Raw genomic sequence first — 23,013 nt, forward strand, 5'->3', positions numbered from 1 at the left:
TATGACCGACACTACATTCGAAACACTTAAAGTCAAGCCAAAACTCAGTGCAGTGAAAAACACTTTACAAAGTCCAGGCGGTGTAGTGGCCACAAGGGGGCAGTTTTTAGCACACTAAAAGGAGAACCAGTGAAGATCACCTTGAGAGATGGCGCTCAGCCGTACAGCGTTGCCACACCACGAAGGGTTCCCATCCCCCTGCTCCCTAAAGTAGAAGAGGAACTTAAAAGAATGGAGTCAATGGGCATAATAGAGAAAGTAACTGATCCAACTGAATGGTGCGCTCCCATGGTTCCAGTAATTAAAAAGAACGGAAAAATTAGGATCTGTGTGAACTTGAAAAGACTCAACGAAAATGTAAAGAGAGAGAAGTTCATCTTACCCACTTTGGATGACATACTTCCCAAGTTAGCCAAGAGTACAGTGTTCTCCAGCTTAGATGCTGAGAGTGGATTTTGGCAAATCCCTCTAGAAGAAAATAGTGCACTTCTGACCACCTTTATCACACCGCTAGGTAGATACTGTTTCAAAAGACTACCTTTTGGAATAACATCAGCGCCTGAAATTTTTCAACGTAAGATGTCAGAGCTGCTGCATGGGCATGAGGGGACAGTCGTGTACATGGACGACATTTTGATAGCTGGAGAAACACAGGCTATTCATGACCAGAGACTTGAGAGAGTTATGGAGACAATAAGGGCTGCGGGATTGAGGCTTAACAAAGACAAATGTCGGCTTAGCCAGCCAGAACTGAACTTTCTAGGACAGGTAGTGACCAAAGATGGCATAGCCCCCAGCCCAGAGAGGGTTAAAGCCATAACAACTATGGGACCACCCCAAAATGTGAGCGAGTTGAGACGGCTGCTCGGAATGGTGAACTATATTGGGCGCTATTTACCAAACCTCTCCACCGTGCTGCAACCGCTCAATGAACTGCTCAAGTCTGAGCGTGACTGGTGTTGGGGACCACAGCAAAAGCAAGCGTTCACTAACGTGAAACAGCTCATTTCGTCAGCACCCATCCTGGTGTTCTTTGACCCTACAAAGCCAACCGTCGTTAGTGCAGATGCTAGCGGGTACGGGCTCGGAGGAGTCCTTATGCAGGACCATGATGGAGCACTGAAACCTGTTGCGTTTTGCTCGCGCACACTCTCTGATGCTGAAAAGAGATACGCCCAGATCGAAAAAGAGTGTCTCGCTGGAGTGTGGGCCTCTGAGCGTTTCTACCAGTATCTTTGCGGCTTAGAGAGATACAAGTTGCTTACCGACCACAAGCCACTGGTAACTCTTATCAACTCGAAAGACCTTGACACCACACCTATACGTTGCCAGCGCCTGCTCATTAGGTTAATGAAGTTTAATCCAGTCGCAGAATATGTCCCAGGAAAACTCCTAGTCGTTGCAGACGCCCTGTCTAGACAACCCATGGGGACACTTCACCAGGTGACCTAGAAGCAGAGGTGAAAGCATACGTGGACTCAGTTGAGGACGACCTGCGAGTGAGGAAGCCAATCATCGAACAGATAAAAGAAAAGACAGAAACAGACGGCGAACTCCAGTGTGTCCTCAAGTATGTTCACAATGGTTGGCCCGACCACTTGAAGAGCGTTGCGGTGAAGGCGAACGCATACTTCAAAGAACGTGGCTCACTCAGCGAGGCCAATGGAGTGCTGCGACGGGGCAAACAGATTGTGATCCCAGGAAGTATGAGAGAAAACATGCTGCAGAGGATTCACGAGGGCCACCAAGGCCTCACTAAGTGCAGAGAGCGATACAACGGTGCTGTGTGGTGGCCTGGAATCGCCAGTGATGTGAAGAAGCTTGTGATGGCTTGTAAACATTGCAATACTCACAGACCAAGCCAGAACAGAGAACCTTTGATCACTACACCATTGCCAGATCTGCCGTGGCAAAAGCTCGCCGCTGACTTGTGCGAGTACAAAGGTCGTCACTACTTGATCGTGACTGACTATTTCTCCAGATGGCTCGAGATCCTAGATCTGCCCAAGACAAATTCAGAGACAGTCATACAAAAGCTGAAAAGCATCTTCACACGATTTGGAACTCCTGAGGAGCTTATGACTGATAACGGCCCTCAGTTCACTGCTGAACAGTTCAAGTGCTTCGCAGCGGAGTACGATTTCCAGCATGTCACTTCAAGCCCCCATTTTCCGCAATCCAACGGCATGGCCGAACGAGCTGTGAAGACTGCAAAGTGGATCTTGAAGCAGGGTGACCCCCACCTAGCTCTCCTGAGTTACCGCTCAACCCCAACGGAGCCAACAAAGGAAAGCCCTGCCAGATTGTTGATGGGTAGAGAAATCCGCACGACACTCCCAGTGTTGAAAGAGAGCCTGAGGCCAATGTGGCCTAATCTGAAAACAGTTAAAACAAATGATGCAAAAGCAAAGCAGTGCTATGAAAAGTACTACAATCGCAGGTACTCTACCAAACCTCTCCCACCACTAGCCATTGGTGACAAAGTTAGATTGAAAATTGATGGAGAGAAGGCTTGGACAACTACCGCGACTGTGCAGCACCAGGAGGCAGCGCCGCGCTCCTTCACGCTTGAGACTGAGCGAGGTGACATACCCCGCAGGAATCGGCGCCACATCCAACTGGTGAACCCGGAGCCGTCCTCACCCTCAAAGATGGACGCTTCTCATCCGAAGGATCAACCGAGTGGGCCAGCAGAGCAGGACTTTAACACCACTAGAAGTGCTGCTGACACCCCTGGTTCCCCTCAACCCTCGAGTCAGATCACCACCAGGTTTGGGAGGACTGTTTAACCAAATCCCAGGTATGCTAGTTAGCTGAGATGGTGGACTTTAAGGGCAGAATAACCCCTGTCCAATCTCAAGGGCTCGTGGTAGTCTACCCACACCCTTAGTTAGTTACTGTTCTGAAAAAAAAAAAAAAGAATGAAAAAAAAAACACTGGAGAGAAACTTTGTGTTGTTTGTAACAGATTTTGTTTGGAAGTAATAACCAGTGGCGTCACCAGCCGATTTTACCGGGGCTTCAGCCCGGGGTAATTTGAGCCGAGCCCGGGGTAAATTTTTGTAATGCTTGAATCTATCAGCCAGTTTCAAAATCAACCAGCATTTGCCTGGTGCTAAATGTTGAGCACCACCAGTAGTAGGCTAAGCAAGCTATCGATTGGCATCACAATACAACACTAGCTTCACGTTTCTACATGGGCTAGCCCAGTGTTTGTTTCTCAATCTATGGGTACCGGGCCGCGAGAAGATTATTACCATCGGGCCGCCGGCCGACTCTCTCTGCCTTCTCCGAGAGACGCACCATGCGGCCGCGGCCGCACCCATTCTTTTCGGTCATATTGCTGCGAGATATTTTCGCATAGAAATAACAGGCATATCATATGAAACTACGTAACCTGGCCTTTACAGTGGCACTAGCCACTAGTTTCTATGACGAACGGTTCGCGAGATACTTAGCGTTGAAAATTACAGTTACTGTATATACAAAAATGAATCACATGCAGTTCTGCGTCATACCCATTCTTCTCTGTGAAATATCTCATGATTTCGTTACTGCCCTATGGCAAACTGCATATCAAAATATATGATATCAAACAGGAGATCCTACTGATTCCAATGGCGTATAGAATGTATCTGTATAATTAGCGGTGATCACGAGAAATCCTTTTTTGAAATCACAATCACATCACATTTCTGCATTTTTTCATACATCCCCATTTCCCCCACTTCAAAATAATTTATTTTTCATATCAGAAGTTGTATTCAGACCCCTGTTTGTCATATAGCCATGGCAGATGCTTGATATGAATCGTTGGTAGGACTATGTTTGTCTACACACATTCTGAGAGGAGCAGATGAGTGTAGGCTAGGCTTAAAAGTTCAACTTCGAAAAGGAAAATTGTATGTTTTGATTTAGACCTAATAGGCTATTCTATATCTACTCAGACTCCTTGTCATCCACTGGTAGTAGGCCTAGCTGTGTGTCCCTGGACAGTGTAAGCTTATGGGTAGTTGTAACAGCTATAGTCAGATAAGCCTAATTTTTCTCTCAGTAGTGCTCTTCCTATAGGCTATCTTGTGTTCCTTGTAAAAAATACAATGTAGGAGTATAACATTATATTTTACAGTAATAGGCTACTGTAGATCCTCCATTGCCTTCTTCATTTCGCGCACCCCTTAATGTCCCCTTAAAAAAATTTCGGTGATTTCAAATTTCATTGACACTATAGGGGCTTAGCCCAGGTTGTCCTTAAAGTCTACAAACGCCCCTGGTAATAACTACTGTAAATGAAAAAACAGAAAGGGTTAATGTTGTGTGTATACCCATACTTTTCAAAAGGGGGGAGATGTCATGGGAAGTGATATGTTTTATGTTGGCCTAAAGTGCCTACTGCGCATGTGTGACGTGTGTTCTGATTAGGCTGAGTTGTGTATGTGGGTATCCGCCGTTCATTCCGACATACCAGCACTCCGACATTGACGTCCAATTGTCGTAGTGGAGGCATGTCTCCTTATGGGAAAAAGTCCCACCACTCCGACATATTTTTTTTTCATGGTCGCAGTGGCGGTATTTAACTTTTTTTTTCAAACAACGTGCCATTCCGACATGAGGTAATTAATAGGCTATTAATGTTACAGTTATTATTTTCCTGTCACTTCGTCTGTTTTATGACCTAGAAGGTTGTATTTGGCATCTGTGGATAGCTCTAGCTCTCCTCTTTTATCTGACATGCAAGCCATATATTTTTTACCATGGTTTCACGAGTAGCCTAAATCAAACGAAAGTAGCGGTAGCCGAAGCTATATGACATTCTTATTTGTTTGTCACTTCGTCTGTTTTTATAACACAAAAGGATCAATGTGTTTGGTATCAATGGAAAGCTCTGTTTCTCCTCTTTCATTTGATATGCGTGTCTGTTGCCTGCGATGCCTGGTCCCGGAGTAATCCAAGCGAGAGCAGTGGCTGCGTGGAGCAATATAGACTGTAAATATGATAGGCCTATACTTTGATTTAAATTCATGATTTTATTTTATTTTCATACTTGATCGTACAGACACTGTCTAGTCTCGTTAAAGCCCCGGTTCTGCTCTTTCATGCAATATATGTCTCATCTCGCTATGACTAATAATCGCGGAGCAATGTACAGAGAAAAATGGGTGTGTTTTTTGACGCACTTTGCGTCCGTCGGGCTCATAGGGTCCGTTAAATTGTCTTGGAAAAAAATAGGATTTGTAAATTGTCGGAATGGGGGTACTAAAATGTGTCGGATTGGCAGCATGTCTAAATAGCAGCATGTCGAAATAGAGGCATGTCGAAATGGAAGCATGTCGTAGTGGTGGCATGTCTGAGTGGCAGCATGTAACCGTGTATGTGATGCTCCCGCACGTATTCAATAAAGAGTCGTGGTTTATTCAAGAAACATCTTTTGACTGAAGTCGTTTATCCCGACGACGAACGTTACATTGTCAGTCATCAAATCGAAGATGTCATCTGGTATGTACTGTTTGAAGTAATCATAAGGACTCAAGGGATGTCTCTCATAATTCAGATGATTCTCAAAAGAAGTGTCAATGATGGGAGTGAATGGCCTATGACACCATTTAATCTCTGCCTTCTTGGTAACTCCTCCTGATCCTCTGTCACTACACAGTCTTCTAGCTCTTCATTTTTCCAGCGCAAATGTACGTTCTCTAAATAGGAGATGATATTGCGCCCTAACGGGCGTGTCAGTGAAAAGAAGAGGTGTGGTCCGGCGCAAAGCTCGCCAGTCGCTAATATATGGATGCAGAAAGTAAGTGCGCCACTGACCAGGAAAAACCTAGTCGGAAATCACTCGCGCATAGCTGAAAGGCTATTTTATGAGCGCCTGAGGCTTGGGGATATGGAAGACTGCACAGTGCGCGCACACACCCTACTTCTTTCATCAGCAGGAGCGTGCAGCCGGAATATAATTAAATATTTGTCCGTTTCTCGGTTTTAGGTTTGTGTATTGGTCAGCAAAAAGTAGCATACATAGCATAACAACATCCACATGCAATAATACAACAATAACGTCTAACACTGACCTGCTCATTTAGACAACATTACACAGCCCTATGGCTAAGTTACCTTTAGTTTAGTTCTGGTACCTTTAACGTCTTGCATTAAACAGCTGTAGCGTTCTGACAACTGTCTACCTTGTCATTGCATCTGGAATAACTCCTCTAGCTGCCTCCATCCTCCATCCTTTCTGTTTTGTTTGTTTAAAAGAACTTGCGATATCCATGATGAGTAGGCTATTGAGTTAGTGAATTAGCTTCACGTTGTGTGCTGATAGCGGAGTAAAAGAAAACAACAAGTAGCCTAGTTGCGCGCCTGCGTGCGTAATCTCTCCTGTTCAGACGAAATGTGTGCGTGGATATAGCTCTATAGCGCATTAAAGGGATAATCCGGAGTGAAATGCACTTTAGATCAATTTTTCGGACTATTGGGAGTACATACGTTGAGTTGACACCAAAATCATGTCATTCGGATGTATTTTGAGAAAGTTCGAGCTCACCGTTTTTAGCCAAAACTCGTTAGCCTGGAAGTGACGCGGGCATGTCCTTTCGCCGCTACAAAACGTTATTTTTATACCTCTTCTACTGTTCCAAACAACACTACACTTACATGGTAGTGAGTAGAGGGTCCCTAAAGCCAAACCGAAGTATCCCCACGTCTTTATGTGGTCGGATAGAGAGTCCAGAATGAATTTAATCGAGTCAGTACCTTTCCAGAAATGTCGCTGCTGCAGCTGGCAACATTTTAACAACACTTTATTAACATTTCCGGAAAGGTACGGACTCGATTAAATTCATTCTGGACTCTCTATCCGACCACATAAAGACGTGGGGATACTTCGGTTTGGCTTTAGGGATCCTCTACTCACTACCACGTAAGTGTAGTGTTGTTTGGAACAGTAGAAGAGGTATAAAAATAGCGTTTTGTAGCGGCGAAATGACATGCCCGCGTCACCTCCAGGCTAACGAGTTTTGGCTATAAACGGTGAGCTCGAACTTTCTCAAAATACATCTGAATGACGTGATTTTGGTGTCAACTCAACGTATTTACTCCCAATAGTCCGAAAAATTGATCTAAAGTGCATTTCACTCCGGATTATCCCTTTAAGTTAATTTCGATAACGTGTTGACTGACTTTTTCTTAAAATAGAAAATTGTAAATAGCCTGATGTCAGGCAGCTAATGGGATGCTGTGCATATTGGGTGGGTACAGTATGGCATGCCAATTTGGTGTGAATACACACACACACACACACAAGGGAAATGTAATAATGATAATGATCTGCGTTCATTCTGAAATCATCTATTTAAGTCATAAGCTTGCTTTTCTAAAACGGTAATATGTCGATCTGATTTGATGAAACAAAGGCACAGCAACGACACATGTAACCATATATATACAGCAGGGCTGTATGCTTAGCTTTTCACTAGGAGCATATGCTCCTAAATGAAAAAATGTAGGAGCACAGAAAAACACTTAGGAGCACTATGAAATTTCCTTGAAAACCTTATTGCCTTAAGCAGGATACAGATCATTCACAGCAGTGGCAATCCTAGTCTCTGCTCAAACCCTCCACACACACAGAAAATGGCTTGTCTGGTTTCTATTTCATATTTTGAATTCACAATTTGTATACATTTTGATAACAATTCATATTCATATTCAATAGTCACGCATAGTTCAAGGATACATGTTTTCATTAAATAACATGAATGTTCAAAAAACTAACAACGGTAAAGACAAATATTTCCGGTGTAATAATAAAAGATGAGTGTCCAGCAATGTTAACTTCTATAATTTAGGTAGCCTACCTTGGCATGGCATTGTGAGTTGTCCGTTCACTTTGTCCTTGGTCATGTTTAACTGGCTGGGTGCTTAACTTATTCTACCATGACTTGTCTTGGAGTTTGGCAGCTTATATCTGTTATATCCAATGAGTGACAACCAGTGCTCAAAATAAAACACTATACGGTATTCTCTTGATAACGTTAGTGGAATGGATTTAATGTGAACTACATAAAAAGACACAGTGGCTATATGATACAGCGCACATTTGCGATGAAAATGTTCCGCCTTTTTAAAGCAGATGTAGCCTACACCGAATCGTGGTTAAATACATCATTTAGACAACAGAATCAGTAGGATACCATTTTTGTTTCATAGAAGTCTACCAGGCCTATGTCAAATGCAGGCTCGGGTGAAGCTGGGAGGAATTTAACGCGTGGTTTCCACACTGTGTTTAGCCTATCAACCGTGATAATAATAATATTTGAAATGAACACAGTAAATGTTATAGTCAACATTTTTATCATGGTTTACCATTTCACCGGTAATCTAGATGCACTGGATGCACTAGATCCGTTACAGTTTGCATACCAGGAGAAAGTGGGCGTCGACGATGCAATCTCCTACCTCCTACACAGGACACACTCTCACCTGGACAAGGGGACAAGTGCTGTGAGAATCATGTTCTTTGACTTCTCTAGTGCTTTTAACACCATCCAACCCCCCAGATTGAGTGACAAGCTCCTGCAGATGGGTGTGGATGCTCATCTAGTATCCTGGATTGCAGACTACCTGACAGAGCGGCCACAGTTTGTCAGACTGAAGGACTGCCTCTCCAACACTGTAATCAGCAGCACAGGTGCTCCACAGGGAACGGTGCTCTCTCCAGTCCTGTTCACCCTTTACACGTCTGACTTCTGCTACAACACGGAGTCATGTCACATGCAGAAGTTTTCAGACGATACTGCAATTGTGGGATGTATCAGGGATGGGCAGGAGGAGGAATACAGGAGCCTGGTGGAGGACTTTGTGCAATGGTGCAGACTCAACCACCTACAACTCAACACGACCAAGACCAAGGAGATGGTGGTAGATTTCAGGAGGTCTAAGCCTGCTCTGCTGCCAGTCACCATTGAGGAGGTCAATATGGAGGTGGTGAACACATACAAGTACCTGGGCGTACATCTGGACGATAAACTGGACTGGTCAGTCAACACTGAAGCAATATACAAGAAAGGGCAGAGCAGGCTGTACTTCCTGAGGAGGCTGCGCTCCTTCAATGTCTGCAGCAAGCTCCTCTGGATGTTTTACCAGTCTGTTGTTGCCAGCGTCCTCTTCTATGCTGTGGCATGCTGGGGAGGAAGCACTAGGAAGAGGGATGCTGGGCGACTAGACAGGCTGGTAAGGAAGGCTGGCTCTGTTGTGGGAGCTGATCTGGAGTGCATCACTTCAGTATCAGACAAAAGGACCCTGAACAAGCTACACAGCATCCTGGACAATGACTGTCATCCACTCTACAGCACTATCATACAGCAGAAGAGCTTGATCAGCTGGAGACTACGCTCCATGACATGCACAACAGACAGACTGAGAAAGTAATTTGTACCCAGGGCCATACAACTGTACAATGCTTCACTGAAGGGAAAAGGAGAGTTGGACTTCTATGCATAGTATATCTGCACCTCCACCCTCTTATACACTTACATGGCATGGCTTACATGTCTACCCTCATGTCTAACTCTTATATTATTACTATGTTAAGTTTATTTTAATTGTCCATATATTTATATTAGTACTGTTATTATTATTACTATGCTTACATTTTGTACTGTACATATTTATTACTGGTCACTAGAATTGAATCTTGCACTGTTGCACTGTTGGACTTATTTGCACTACCAACTTGACACACACCTCAGACTGGATCACAGTACCAATCCTCAGTACATTCATGCATACCTTATCTATAGTATTCTACTGCTCCTTTAGTCATGTTGATTGTTGATTTGCTTTTTGCTTAATTTGCTTAATTTTCCTGTTTACATTGTTTACATTGTACTGTATGTTGTGTGTGGTGTCTTAAGCTGCTGGGACCTTGAATTTCCCCTTGGGGATCAATAAAGTATCTATCTATCTATCTATCTATCTAATCGTTACATAGTCACCAACTGATAACGAACAGATTGAAGAAAAAGAAGAATGGATTTGGAGTGACATTTCTTGCGTGTGTGTGTGAGAGTGCGAGGTTGATGCTGAAACCGTGAGTGTCCAGCCAGGTGCGTAAGAGTTGTCAACTCTGAAATTTGTATGCGCGAAAATTTTACTATACTTTGATCCACTTGGTGTGGATTCATTTTAGGAGCAAAATGCGAATGAAAGGGTTGAAATCAGTACTCGCACGTGTGTGAGCATTTTCATTTTTATACTCGCACTATTATATTTTTTCTCGCATTTGCGACGACCCGCTCGCAGTGTACAGCCCTGATATACAGTATATATATGTGTGTGTGTGTGTGTGTGTGTGTGTGTGTGTGTGTTTTTAAAACGTTTTTTTACTTTATTATTAGTATTATTGTTTTATTAGTAGTATTATTGTGTCAATTTGGATAAAAGCATCTCTAAGAACCATCACCATAAACTCACCCTCATGGTTGCATAGATTTTATCCATTGTTCTTCTATACAGTCCGTAAGTATTGGAACACATGCTAAAGTTCACCATATAAAATCATCGTTTGAAAATTGATCTCAATGCCTTAAATGAAAAAAAATGAGGAAATATCAAACCTTTAAGGACATCAATTTTCTTTATGAATTAATAATGTTTTGTAAATAAATAAATGTGTTCCTTAAAATACAGGGGTTATAAGTATTGGAACACCTATGGTAACCCTATATGTTAAAATTCCCAAACAAAAAAAAAATCTGCTAGCCTCTATGGGATTTTTAGATCAATTTATCAATTAAGATCAATTTCCAAAAGATGATTCTATATTGTCAACTTTAGCATATGGAGGGGACTGTATTTTGCTCCGATGAGTCTTTGCTCTCTTGACATTAGTTTTGTTTTAGATGGGATTTACTTCCTAAACTGACCTCAGGGTGGCGTGGTGTGACTTTCATGGCGAGATAACATATAGGCCTATTCTTCTGAAGAGTGTTAAACAGTGCTTCCAGATTGTTATGCCTACATGTCCAATATGTGTCCGGCACTAAGACATGGTATGTAGAAATTAGATTCAACTAAGAAGATTCAACTCAAGAAGTGTTTTTACCCCTAGGTATGTTCATTTATTAGGCTATAACCTGACTTGCCTTTATTGAAAATTAGAACATGTCCTTGTGATAAAACCACTTAATTGATGTTTGGATGGATTTCTTTGAAACAATTATGTTTTGGAAGTTGGATATACCACTGTATGTAATAGCAACTCCATCAAATGCAAATAGACCATGACTAGCAATAGACATAGAGGCATGGTATAATACTGTGTGTATGTGATACATCAACAGCTAAGGCATAATCTTATCTAATGAGTTATTTACATAGTTTTTTTATGAGGAGGTTACAGATCAACAGCATCAACCAACTAAGACTCACCCAGTCCACATCAAACCCTCGGGTGTATCTGCCATCATTCTCTTCAGCCCGGTGCAAAGCCAGCTGGCAGGAGCCACTGTGTCATGTAATGGTGCCAAAGTATGACAGGGTTTTCATAGGAAATTATTTTAAGGTGCCAGTTTGGTTTCATTAAAACCCTTCGTATTTGCAATGTGTTTGCCATGTATTACCATGTGTTGTGTAGACATTTTAATGTTGTTAGAATTTATAACACTATTTTGTAGCTTGTAAGCACACACATACATATCAGGAAACTGCAGTACACTGGCTGTGAGGCTGGGTGTGGGGGGTTATGGTGTGTGTGTTGGGGGGGGGGGGGTCATTGTGGTTATTGGATGGCAGACCCTATTGTGTGGGATGTCTGAGACAGGTCATGTGACTAGGAGTACAGAGGGCTGCCGTACAAAGGCCTAAGAGTAATGTTATTCACTGCCACATAAACAATGAAAGGTTGGTGTGGTCACATTTTTTAGTCATTGTGGTAAAATAAAGAACATTTGAGGCAATTGACACTCAAAAGCCACAACAGCCCCCCCACCACTCCCCAAATACACCATGGATGATATTCACATGTGTACAAATACACACAGACATACACATGACAAACACACACACACTCACATTCAGTCAGACATAAACATACTCTGCAAATGTACAACGCACATAGACTCCATCATTGCTTGACCAAAATCCTGATTTTCTGAGGTGATTTTCTGCAGTAACCTCTCAAGTAATTATAATCTGCCCTTCAGACCAAGTCTGCTGTTGCCCTAGTACCTGGTAACACTATGAGAATCATATATCATGCCCATTCCACTCTTTATTCATTACCACATTACTTGCATTATTAGAGATTCAGAACAGTGCTGTATTTGTGGGTTCTTGTTTTATAAGACTGCAGATAACTTGCTTGAAGACATGCTAAAGTTGAGGTGTTGACAATATTTAGCTCATTGGTTCTTCTGTAAAAAATAAATAAATATATATATATATATGTATATATCTTTGTTGATGTTTGTGGTTCCTTATTCTTTCATTGGAGCTGTTTGATGCATGCAGAAATAAAGTGTGATTTCACCTGAATGCAGTTGAACTTTGACCTACTTGACCATGCCAATGCTGTGAACATGAACTTGCTCGGGGCACAATTCAGACTTTTCATCTATCAAATAGCATTTTGCCTCTATTATTGGACCAAAGCCACAGTTTGCTATTGCTTCTATCTTTTGATTATTTCCAAGGTGAGAGCCTAAGGAAATATATTCATGTCTACTACTCATGGACCCTATGAAGACATGGGGGATATGCAAATCTCTTTCTCACCCAGTCCTTCTCATCACTTGCCATTTCTGTTTTTGTAACGTACAGGCTCTCTTTTATCTACCTATGATATACAATTTCAAATGAATATGAAACAATTATTATAGAGAGAGACACACACACACACACACACACACACACACACACAAATACCCCCCACCTCCAACACATACAGCCTGTCCTATGGGCCAGCGAGTGAAAAAGCCCCACCCGTTTCCCCCTCTCTCTGTCTCCCCCTTTTTTTGTTTGGGCTCAATCCGTCCCATTCAGAGCTGATAAAGAAAGTGCTGCAGTCAGCAGGGTCATGTGGGATAGTCCTGCAGGAAAGGCGAGGGGCAAACTATAGGCTGTGATTAGGACCTCTAATGTCCAATGAATCCTCAGCCAATCACATGATATGAACTAATGTGGCCATTTGATTATAAAACAACAGTGGCGGGGTGGGTCGAGCGTGAGGGGGAACCATGTGGTTGCAGAACAGCAGAGGAGGGAGGGCATGGGGAGAGCTGAGGTACAGGAAGAGGAGTTGAACGGGTGTGAGCTGCTAGTTTACAAATGACCTTCATTTACATGTCCACAAGATGGTGGAATGGTGAACCCTTCCTTGGTCATACACATTTTTATTTACAATAGAAAGGAACTTGTCCTCCACTTCCTCTCCATGACCCCCACCCCCCACCCCCCAACACACAGAGGCATGAGCACACACACACACACACACACACACTCTGAGAGTTAAACAGTAAAAAGAGAGAGAGAGTGAGGGAAGGGTGAGAGAGAGGTATTCTCACATTGGACTGCTCAGCAAATACAGCTAAAATCCAGAAACAGGTATGGCCAATGTACTAATCACTGTTGAATCACTGTTTCACTTGATTACAAAATGTTCTACAGGACAAATAAAGTAACTTAACTTAATTTAGTAACTGACTGTAAATGCTGCAGCAATGACACAACATGCCTTCCTTGGAGCTGAACTGTCAAGACATTATGTGTTTAGTAAGACCATAAACATATTCCTTGCATGCTACAACTTTTACCACCCACTGCTATAGTTTATAATTTTCACATAATTGCCTTCACTAAATTGCCACAGGTCCCAGGAATAGTGAGATGAAGAAGCCTTGTGTTGTAGTGTGCACTTGTCTGTGACTATGCTGCTAGACCACCCCCTTTCCCCATTCTGTATGAGAGAGATAGAGAAAGAGAGAGGGAGAGAGAGAGAGAGAGCCTCTGTGTGGAGCTGGTGCACCCTAAGCTTCTCCGTCCATTTACTTTTGAGTTCTCACACCCCCCTTTAAAATGTAGAGCTGTAACGTGATCAGTTGAAAAGCCATGAGTCATGTTGCCTAATAGCCAGCTTGATGTTCAGTAAGTCTGGGACTTGCTCTAGGTCATCACAAATATGGCCAAAGGACTGCAGTAGTATTTAGCCATTCATTATTGTCTCTAGATCCCTAGACCCTGTTGAATTAAATGTGTCAAGGTCAAGAACCAGTTTTCAAGTAGGCTTTTTGCTATTATTGTGCAACCTAACATTTTCAGTATACACCTTTGTTGGAAACCACATGTAGCATCTTTACATTAAATATCCATAATGTAACAGATCATTGACATGATGATGACTAAGTGCAATTGTTGATTCAATAATTAGGCCAAATCATTTAGATTAGCTAAAACAGAGTACAAGTAGGAGGTTTTGCAACAAAATACAGTTATAAATTCTAAATAAAAGACTAAATAAAGTATTATCTGACACTGTACAACATACTGTACATATTTCAACATTAAACCATACTAAGTACAGGAAGGATTATGCATGCAGATTATGCAATGTTACATAAAGGAAACACAATCACACAAACCAGAAGAAAATATGGTACAAAAATTTATTTGGTTACAGTTTTGTAAACATTTGAGGTAAATGAACATTTACATCAACTTGATCTTACAAATTTTCATACACAAGGCACTTCTCTTAAGACAGCAATGCAGTGGGCCTGTTTTTTTTTTTTTTTTTTTTTTTTTTTTTTTTAAATCGAGAATGTCCTGTTGTTTCATTGTCCCTGACTGGTCAGAGAGATCTTGCTCTGAAAAAAAAAAACCTGATCATTTGAATGTTTTTCAGCTTAGAGGTTGCATGGTGTTTGCCAGATTGAATTGCTATAGTTAAATGGGCGTTGTCCTCCGTCCGTAGGGGTTACAAAACATGCAATTTGCAATATACATTACAGAAATCCCCATGCCATAACTCAAATGTGATCATTTCAAACAATGGTGGAAGATTCAAGACAAATATAATGCATTCCTGCATTCCTCAAATTCGAGTAAAACATTGGAGGATTCTTTAAAAACTAATGTTATGTCACAAACTGCAGTGTGTGTGATTTTTGACTCCTTTAACATCAGTTGTCCCTAGTCCCGACGCTCCAAATTCACCTGTGTAAGCTTCTGTCAAAAAGCTTGTTTGGCATAAATGTGCAAATCTACATACTGCAATGTAAACTTTTTGAACCAAAAAAAGAGAGACATAGAAACACACACTGGTGTATTTATAACACAATAAAATAGGTCAAAATGATGTTACATCCATCTCAAAATATCAATATTAGTATTATCAAGGATTATTAGCAAATCTAACGGTTTGCAAACTTAGTCTCATTTCAGGCAGTCCAAGTGAAGTGCCAGTTCAGACCCCATCTCTGATACAGCTAAAATACCTAAAATCATCCTTTTCCTATGGTGTAAAACAGGATTAAAGATATATATCTTGACACCTCATATGGGTGCTTCACAGTGTGAAGTCATACTTAACAATTGATTAATATTCTACCAGTTGATTTGTAGCTGTTCATTTTCAAATCGCAACTGGGATTGACAATTCCACAGCACATGCTTCCAATAAAGACCTAAGACAATGTTACACTTGACAGTCAGGGAAGTAGAGAATGGAAACTACTAAGTCAATGGAAGATTCAACACGACAAAACTGAGGGAAAAGGTCTGCAAAGTCATGACCTTTCCATTTTGTACCAAATAAATTGTTTCAGCATCCAAAAAAGACAGCAAAAACTATTCTCCTTCGATACCCTTAAATTATTCATTTTTCTTTATAAAAATAGCAATTTTATCAAAAGAAAACATGGTGTTGCATGCAATTTGCATATGTTTAAATGCTGCTGTTCACATATAGTGCCTAATTAATGGTGATTTGATTTTAAATGCTACGTGGGTGCTACGAGAACTGTAGGACTGAATACTAAATGCCTATCCAATAGTATAGTTAGAAAACAAAAGTAAATGTTTGCAAGAGATTAAATCTCGGTTCTTTAAAAAGCTCTTTGGCTTTGATTACACAAACCTGGTTTAGAAAATGTAAACGGCACTGATATTTCTTGTTTGAAATAAGATAATCTTCTTGAGTTACCATGTTCTGATATTCTGATAAATTGCGACATCACCTCCTGCCTTGGCAAGACCCAGGTATGTCATGCCCATTTTCAAATCATTCTTTATAGTGCTCTTTGGTTAAATTGAGCCCTGCAGCAGCAAGAGTTGAGACAAGAGCACCTGTAAGACCAGGTTTTGAGGGTGTGGGGTGGCACTCAAAATGTGCAGATGCAAACAGCAGGTTCTGCATTTCAGCGCATGAACACAACAAAACAGTAGTGCACAGCAAGCACATTCACAGCCCTGGTCTCAGTCAACCATCCCTATGGAGCTCATGGAGAAATGACGCGAAATAGAGGGACAGTGAGAAAGGCTGAGAGAGAGAAAGATTAAGAGGGAGTGGGTGAGGGGATGGAGTATAAGAGCTCAATTATGTTTTTTTCAGTCATTTTTTTCTTTTTGTTATTGTCTCTATAACTTCCTGTAAATTAAATCATTATTATTATTACATGCTCTGAAGTGCTAACAACCAGGTGTCCCAGCTTTCACTTTTCTACAAAGCATGTGGCATTGTGACATCAAAGAAGCAGTTACTGTGAAGGACAGTAACACCAAGACAGTCAAATGTGCCTTTGATGAATCAGTGAGTTGTAGTTTCACAGTGACAGATTTCACTTGTGACAATGCAATTCAGAGATCGATTTTCTTGTGACAGCTATATCCTGTCTGTGGAAAACATCCAAAGGATTAGAATCAAATAAGTTGAAGTCATGCAACTGATTTTGGGAAAATAATATTGTAAGGGAGCCATTTTTACTTATGTATAACCTGGCAGGAATATAAAATAACAAAGAAAAGCACAGTCCTGTGTGTTCACATTTCTACTGGTGGCAATGAAATACTCCAGCAACAAACAACTGAGATAATTGCTATAAATCTCAAAAAGTTCTACGAATAAGCCATTCTATTGCCGTGTCCGTATGGCACCTACAATGTCTTCACACACGTTAGCCCTTTATGTACAAAATATCAGCTGTAATTCTGTAGGTCTACTGCTGCAGAATTTGGTTACAAGGAGGACTTGCACTTCTCTAACACACTGCAAACGCTATCATTGTGTATGGAATTAGTTGTAGCCCTAGACTGTATATTATTTATATATATATACACTTCATTTATACTTAGGCAATATATTTATACCAATATACCCTGATGAAACTGCAATGATAGTAAGAATGTATATTTTTGTTCCTTTTAATGACGGTAAAAACAAGACCTCCTTATTTCCAATCATACACAACCTTCGAAAAGCCTAAAAGACAAGTCTTGGCTTGGGATCTGTCATAACACGGGATAGAGCCACAGCCTCCTCCTTTGCTCCAGCTCCCAGGACACCGGCGGGTTAAGGTTCCCATGGGATTGCATAGTCACAGTGTGAGCACGTCCAATTCAGCATCGGTCTTTACGGGGCCTGAAACCTTATGATGAACGATGACCCAGGGGATTCACAAACGATATGGACGAACACTGATTAAAAGAGTGGTGGCAAAGGCACACCAGTGCACAAGGGTCAAACTCAAGATCTATCACAACAAAAGAGAGAGAAAAAAAACACGACTCAGAAGTGCATACCTCTCCCAAATTCTTCCTCAGAAAAAAGATTCAAAACAAATGAAAAAGAAAGAAAGAAATAATAGTGCTAGTGTCCAAATTAGTGAAAATGTCTCTTCCTTCACAATTCTGGGTCAACCTGCTTCTCCCATTTTCAAACACATAGTTGTGAGTGTATGTCACATGCAGAGCCTATCATCTCTGCTTGGATGACACTACAACTCACCGATTGCACTGATTCTTTTTTTTTTTTTGGATAGTCTAGCCATTTTAAAAGAATTTAATGTCAGAGAACATTATATTTCCAGCAACCTGTCCTTTTTCTCTTTTTCTTTCTTCAATCGCCTCTGTTGTATTTTTTCTTCTCGTTACTTTCATAACTTTCCTCTCTCTCTCTCTCTCTCTCGATTAAAAAAACCAGAGGTGGTGGAGTGGTGTACAGTATGTGTGTGTATATGTGTGTTTGTTTTTTGAGTGGGAGTGATTGGATGGGGAGAGAGGGGAGGTCTTGGGGGAGGTGTGTGTGTGTAGGGGAGGGGGGGCTAGACAGCGAGGTCATCGGGCCTGGCTCTGATGCTGCTGGTCTTACTCGCCCTGCTTAGCCTGCGGACATCGATGGGGACCACTGGCGGTTCATGCATCTCCACGGTGGTAGTCGTGATGTCGCGACCAGCATCACTCTTCCCCCCTCTACTGGATTCGTCGCCATCAGCGTCGCCATCAGTCATCACGCCGGAAGAGGCCAGAGGGGGCTCCTTGGGGTGCGCCATGTTACTCAGAGAGCACGAAGAGGAGGAGGAGGACAAGCAAGGGGTGCACGGCTTGGCTTCACTAGACTGCAGCTCGGCGGCCATGTTGGCCCAATTCTGTCCCGCAGGTAGCCGGTAGTTGTTGCTGTTATTGCTGGAGAACATGGAGGAGTGGAAGGGGTCATGAAGAGGGTCTGACTTGTGCTCTGCCTCAGGGGTTGCAACAAGGGCCATGGAGTGGGTTGGGGGCATGAAGGCGCCTCTCCCTGCGACAGTCAGGTCTGTGTAGTTGGGCGGGTGGTTGGGAATGGGAGCAGATGCTCGAGTCTCGGGCAGGACTGTCACATTGTCAGTCTCCCTGGTCTCATTGCCCACTGACTCACGCTCTGGGACAAATTCATTGGTCATGCCCTGCTTGACTTTCTTCCAGCCCAGGTGGTAGATCTCTAAGAGGTTCAACAAAAGGGACACGCAAGCCACCACAAGCATGAAAATGATAAAAATGGTCTTTTCCGTGGGCCTGGAGATGAAGCAGTCTACTGAGTTTGGGCAAGGCCATCGGGCACACTTGTACAGGGGCCTGAGCTGGAAACCGTAGAGAAAGTACTGGCCCAGGATGAAGCCCACCTCAAACAGGGTTTTGAAGATGATGTTGAAGATGTAGGTGCGGAGCAGAGCCCCCCTGATACGAATCTTTCCATGCTCATCACGAATTGGGGGCTTCTCCTTTTTCCCACCTCCGCCACCGCCACCTCCTCCCCCCTCAGCGCCGTTCCTGTAGAGATCCTTCTCTTCCTGGAAGCGGAGAGCCTTGCGCATCTCTTCCTCCTTCTCCTTCCTCTTCTCTTCCATGCGGACAATGTGCAGGACGTGTCCCAGGTAAATGAGCGTCGGCGTGGACACAAAGATGATCTGAAGCACCCAGAAGCGAATGTGCGAGATGGGGAAGGCCTCGTCGTAGCAGACGTTCTCGCAACCGGGCTGCTGCGTGTTGCAGGTGAAGTCCGACTGCTCGTCTCCCCACACCTCCTCGGCGGCAGCCCCCAGCACCAGGATGCGGAAGATGAAGAGGACGGTCAGCCACACCTTGCCGATTACCGTCGAGTGCTCCTGCGCGTTCTCCAACAGACGCCCCAGAAAGCTCCAGTCACCCATGCTTCACGATTTCTAGCCTGAGGAAGAAGTACAGTGGTTGGGGTGAATGGACAGCTCGCAACCAAAAGGAGAAGAAAGAGGAGGAAGACAAGACAGAGGAAGCCAAGAAGATCACAAGAAGAAGATAAAGAAAAGTAAGAGGAAAATATGAGAGAGAAAGAGGAATACCATTCAATAACTACATTAAACACCATGGTAACAGACAAACCAGTTGTCTTTCAAACACTTTATGTAAAGGTACACAGTAGAAATGGTATAAGAAATGAACAAAGCATCAAACCCAATCACTACATTGTTAATTGCCAGGACTAAACCAAAGGAGCCAGACATCACAATTCACGGCATGCATGGGCCACTGACGGTGACTGGTTACCTTTCCACTCTCCAACTATCTCAGAGCTCATTCTAGCCACTACATTAAGCAGGTGGATTGAGCTGAGATAAGACCACAAACAACCAGACTGAAACAGAAACAAATCGTGCCTCATTTAGACGGATCATTGTGCTTATTTTAATACCACATAGCAGAGCTTTCATAGCAGATACATCATTATGATGGCAAACACTAGATTTGCACACACAAGTTTTTGATATTTGTTGTGTCATTAGATAGTTCACAGTGCTGTTTTGGCCTGTATTGTTATTACAATTGAGACAAGTCTGCAGGGCTGCTACACATATCATCACTGTCATCAATTAGCCAACCCCGTATGCACCTCAGGGATGGACGTGAAAAAAATCAATCAAATGAGATATTTATTCCAGTATTAACAAGGAGGTGTTGATAGAATCGTGATGACTATATTCCAGAAATAACTGCAATGCCAGGAATGACTGCTTCCAAGAACTGACTGCCTAAATTCTGTATTCCTAACAACAGACACAGCCTACTGTTGGTAAATAGCTAACTAAAGATCACATCAAAACAATTTGTTATCAAATATATGTCTTCTTGAAACATCTTGATATTACCTTCAAAAATGGTTTAGTTATAGTCAAATCCTTACAGAGAATGTCTATTTCAAATGCAAATAATGCATCTTCCCAAATTGTTAACAAAAATGTGTTTGACTTAGGCTACTGTAAATATGGACCTTTATAAAACTGACTAAACTACAAAAATCCCTCATCAAACGTGGCTAATTTGTTCCCTTTATTGTTATGAGGATTAGCCTACCATCAGTGTGTGGCAGCCATCTAATGCACACGAATCACACCACCGCAAACCAAAGCAAAAAAAGAGAAGAGGGCGGATTCACTGCGAGCAAAAGGAGAAAGAACTCACTCACTAAATTGGTGTGGTAGCAAACGTTAACTCTATCGACTAGGACTCATTATTCAAATAACTGTAGATGAAACATTTGCATAGTTTCATCAAGGTTGTCACTCCTGTCTGCTCTTCATAATCCCTATGATACGAATATTTGAATGGCAATATAGTATTATCGTCTAACAGTCTTCCTCTCCATATACTTCAGATGACTGAACACTATCGAATGTGATGACTTTTGCTACAGTTTCGTGTGGCCTCCTACTGTTACTGTACTTTGCCCCCATCCCCCTTTTTTAAATTCCGTAATAGATTCAGTAAAAGAATAAGGATCAGTTCAATTTAACACATTGGTACACATGTATTATTTTACATGGGGTGGATGCTGTAATAAGTACATATTTGTACCGTGTACATTTAGGCTAACAGACCAGTTCGTCCACCCGTGGCGAGTGCTTGTCTCATCAGAACTTGAAGTGCTGATGAGGAAAATATTTCGCAGTATTCACTAATGCGCACTTTGAGCTGGATGGCATCAGTGCGCAATAGAATAGAACTTCAGTCAAGTCAAACAAAACACATAACGTAATTAATGCTGTTTAAAGTATTATATTACTTTGTAACGTTCGTGAAATTTAGTGCATGGAATTTAAATTATGTAAAAAAAAAAAAAATCTTATTCTTATTTTTGTTCTTATTCACGTCTCCCTATATCTAAAACTGCAAGCCTATACGCTACAACTTTTATGGTTATTGGCTGTATCCGCAAATTGTTGTCAGGGAACAACTAGACTACTTGATAAATATATTCCACCAATAATCATCCAGTTTCTCTATTGTATTCATACCCATTAAACAAGCTTGGCTATGTATTTGCTAGAGACATTCTGACACGATGACAAACTGTATGTAAGCTCTGACAATAGAGATGGTGCCAGATTTTCTTTGTGCCCGCTGGCACAATCCATTGAGGCATCATTGCTATTGTGTCACAGCTTTTGTTTTATTTGTTAAACTAATTTAATGGGCTTTATTACTTTGGACCATAAAGATGATTGCAAATTTGCTTGTATTGTATAATTACTGTTATAAATAGGCTGTCATGACTAAGGCTTGAACACACACAGAAGTTCCACTCATACACTAGATGCCTTCACAGGCACTTGGCCCTCATTATCATACCTTATGGTGAGGGTTTCAGCCTTTGCCACTGAAAGCAATATCCGGCCGCCACAGATGCCATGTTTTGAGTGCGTTGGATATCATACAGACCTCCCTATGTTGCAAGAGCCCTCCCCTCTCCACCCATTCCCAAAATCCTTGTAGCTTTGTCAGCTTACCAAAGTCCTTTTGAAATCAGCCTGCCAAACTTTTTGTCCTGCTCGTAGTCTTCTCCGCACGTTGGAGCTATCAGGGGGCCAGCTAGTTTATTGAGGCGATTTGAACTTGGAGATGGGCTTCCGCGAAGCGCAGCTGCCTCCTGTTCCCGGCCATCCCGTGTGTCACATTGGGTGACCATGCATGAGTGAATTCATACAGTGGTTCCCCTGCACGGGTGCACGCCACGCCCCTGTCAACTTCCAAAATTCATCACTGGGGCTTCAAATAATATGCATGGTTTCACCGGGGGGCTCCAATACTCGCGCGGGAGGACCTGGATAAAATTCGTGACGGCAAATTATAGTTGATGGGATCTGATTACTTAATTTGCTTTGACATACAAACTATACTGAGCAGATACATACACTTGATTGAGTTCCTAGCATTCCATCTATGCTACTTAGATACCCGCACGCACTGGTGGACAGGGTATTATTCCTATAACGAACTAATTTAGATGCCATAAAGACAGTTTTTGACCATTTCAGAGCGAAGAAAAAAAAAGAAAAAAAAAATACGCACAGAATCCTGAATCCTCTCCTCGTATTCTGAAGGCTATACCTTCGAAAAAATAGTCATGCTGTCTACTGTCGCTGATAAGTGCCATGGACTACGCAGTATTTTCTGACACACCTCTTCCTAGTGGATCATTTAATAACCTAATGATTCTGAACCATTAATTTGTTAGTAG

At 42.1% G+C, this 23,013-nt stretch overlaps 1 protein-coding gene across 2 annotated transcripts; it reads right to left on the reverse strand.

The window, feature by feature from the left end:
* Positions 1-14,821: 14,821 nt before the first annotated feature.
* Positions 14,822-22,393, reverse strand: LOC134071460 (gap junction alpha-3 protein-like). Of its 2 annotated transcripts, none has more exons than XM_062528186.1 (2): positions 22,283-22,393; positions 14,822-19,689 (listed from the first exon to the last, which is right to left on the reverse strand). In XM_062528186.1, exon 2 carries the CDS (start codon positions 19,670-19,672, stop codon positions 18,311-18,313), a length of 1,362 nt encoding a protein of 453 aa, XP_062384170.1. In that variant the 5' UTR covers positions 19,673-19,689; positions 22,283-22,393; the 3' UTR covers positions 14,822-18,310. The 2 variants fall into 2 exon arrangements, with proteins under 2 accessions (XP_062384170.1, XP_062384171.1); XM_062528187.1 differs by lacking the exon at positions 22,283-22,393 and adding an exon at positions 22,125-22,191.
* Between the last annotated feature and the right edge of the window lie 620 nt (positions 22,394-23,013).

This window comes from Sardina pilchardus, chromosome 23 (assembly GCF_963854185.1).
Source record: "Sardina pilchardus chromosome 23, fSarPil1.1, whole genome shotgun sequence".
NCBI lineage: Eukaryota > Metazoa > Chordata > Actinopteri > Clupeiformes > Clupeidae > Sardina > Sardina pilchardus.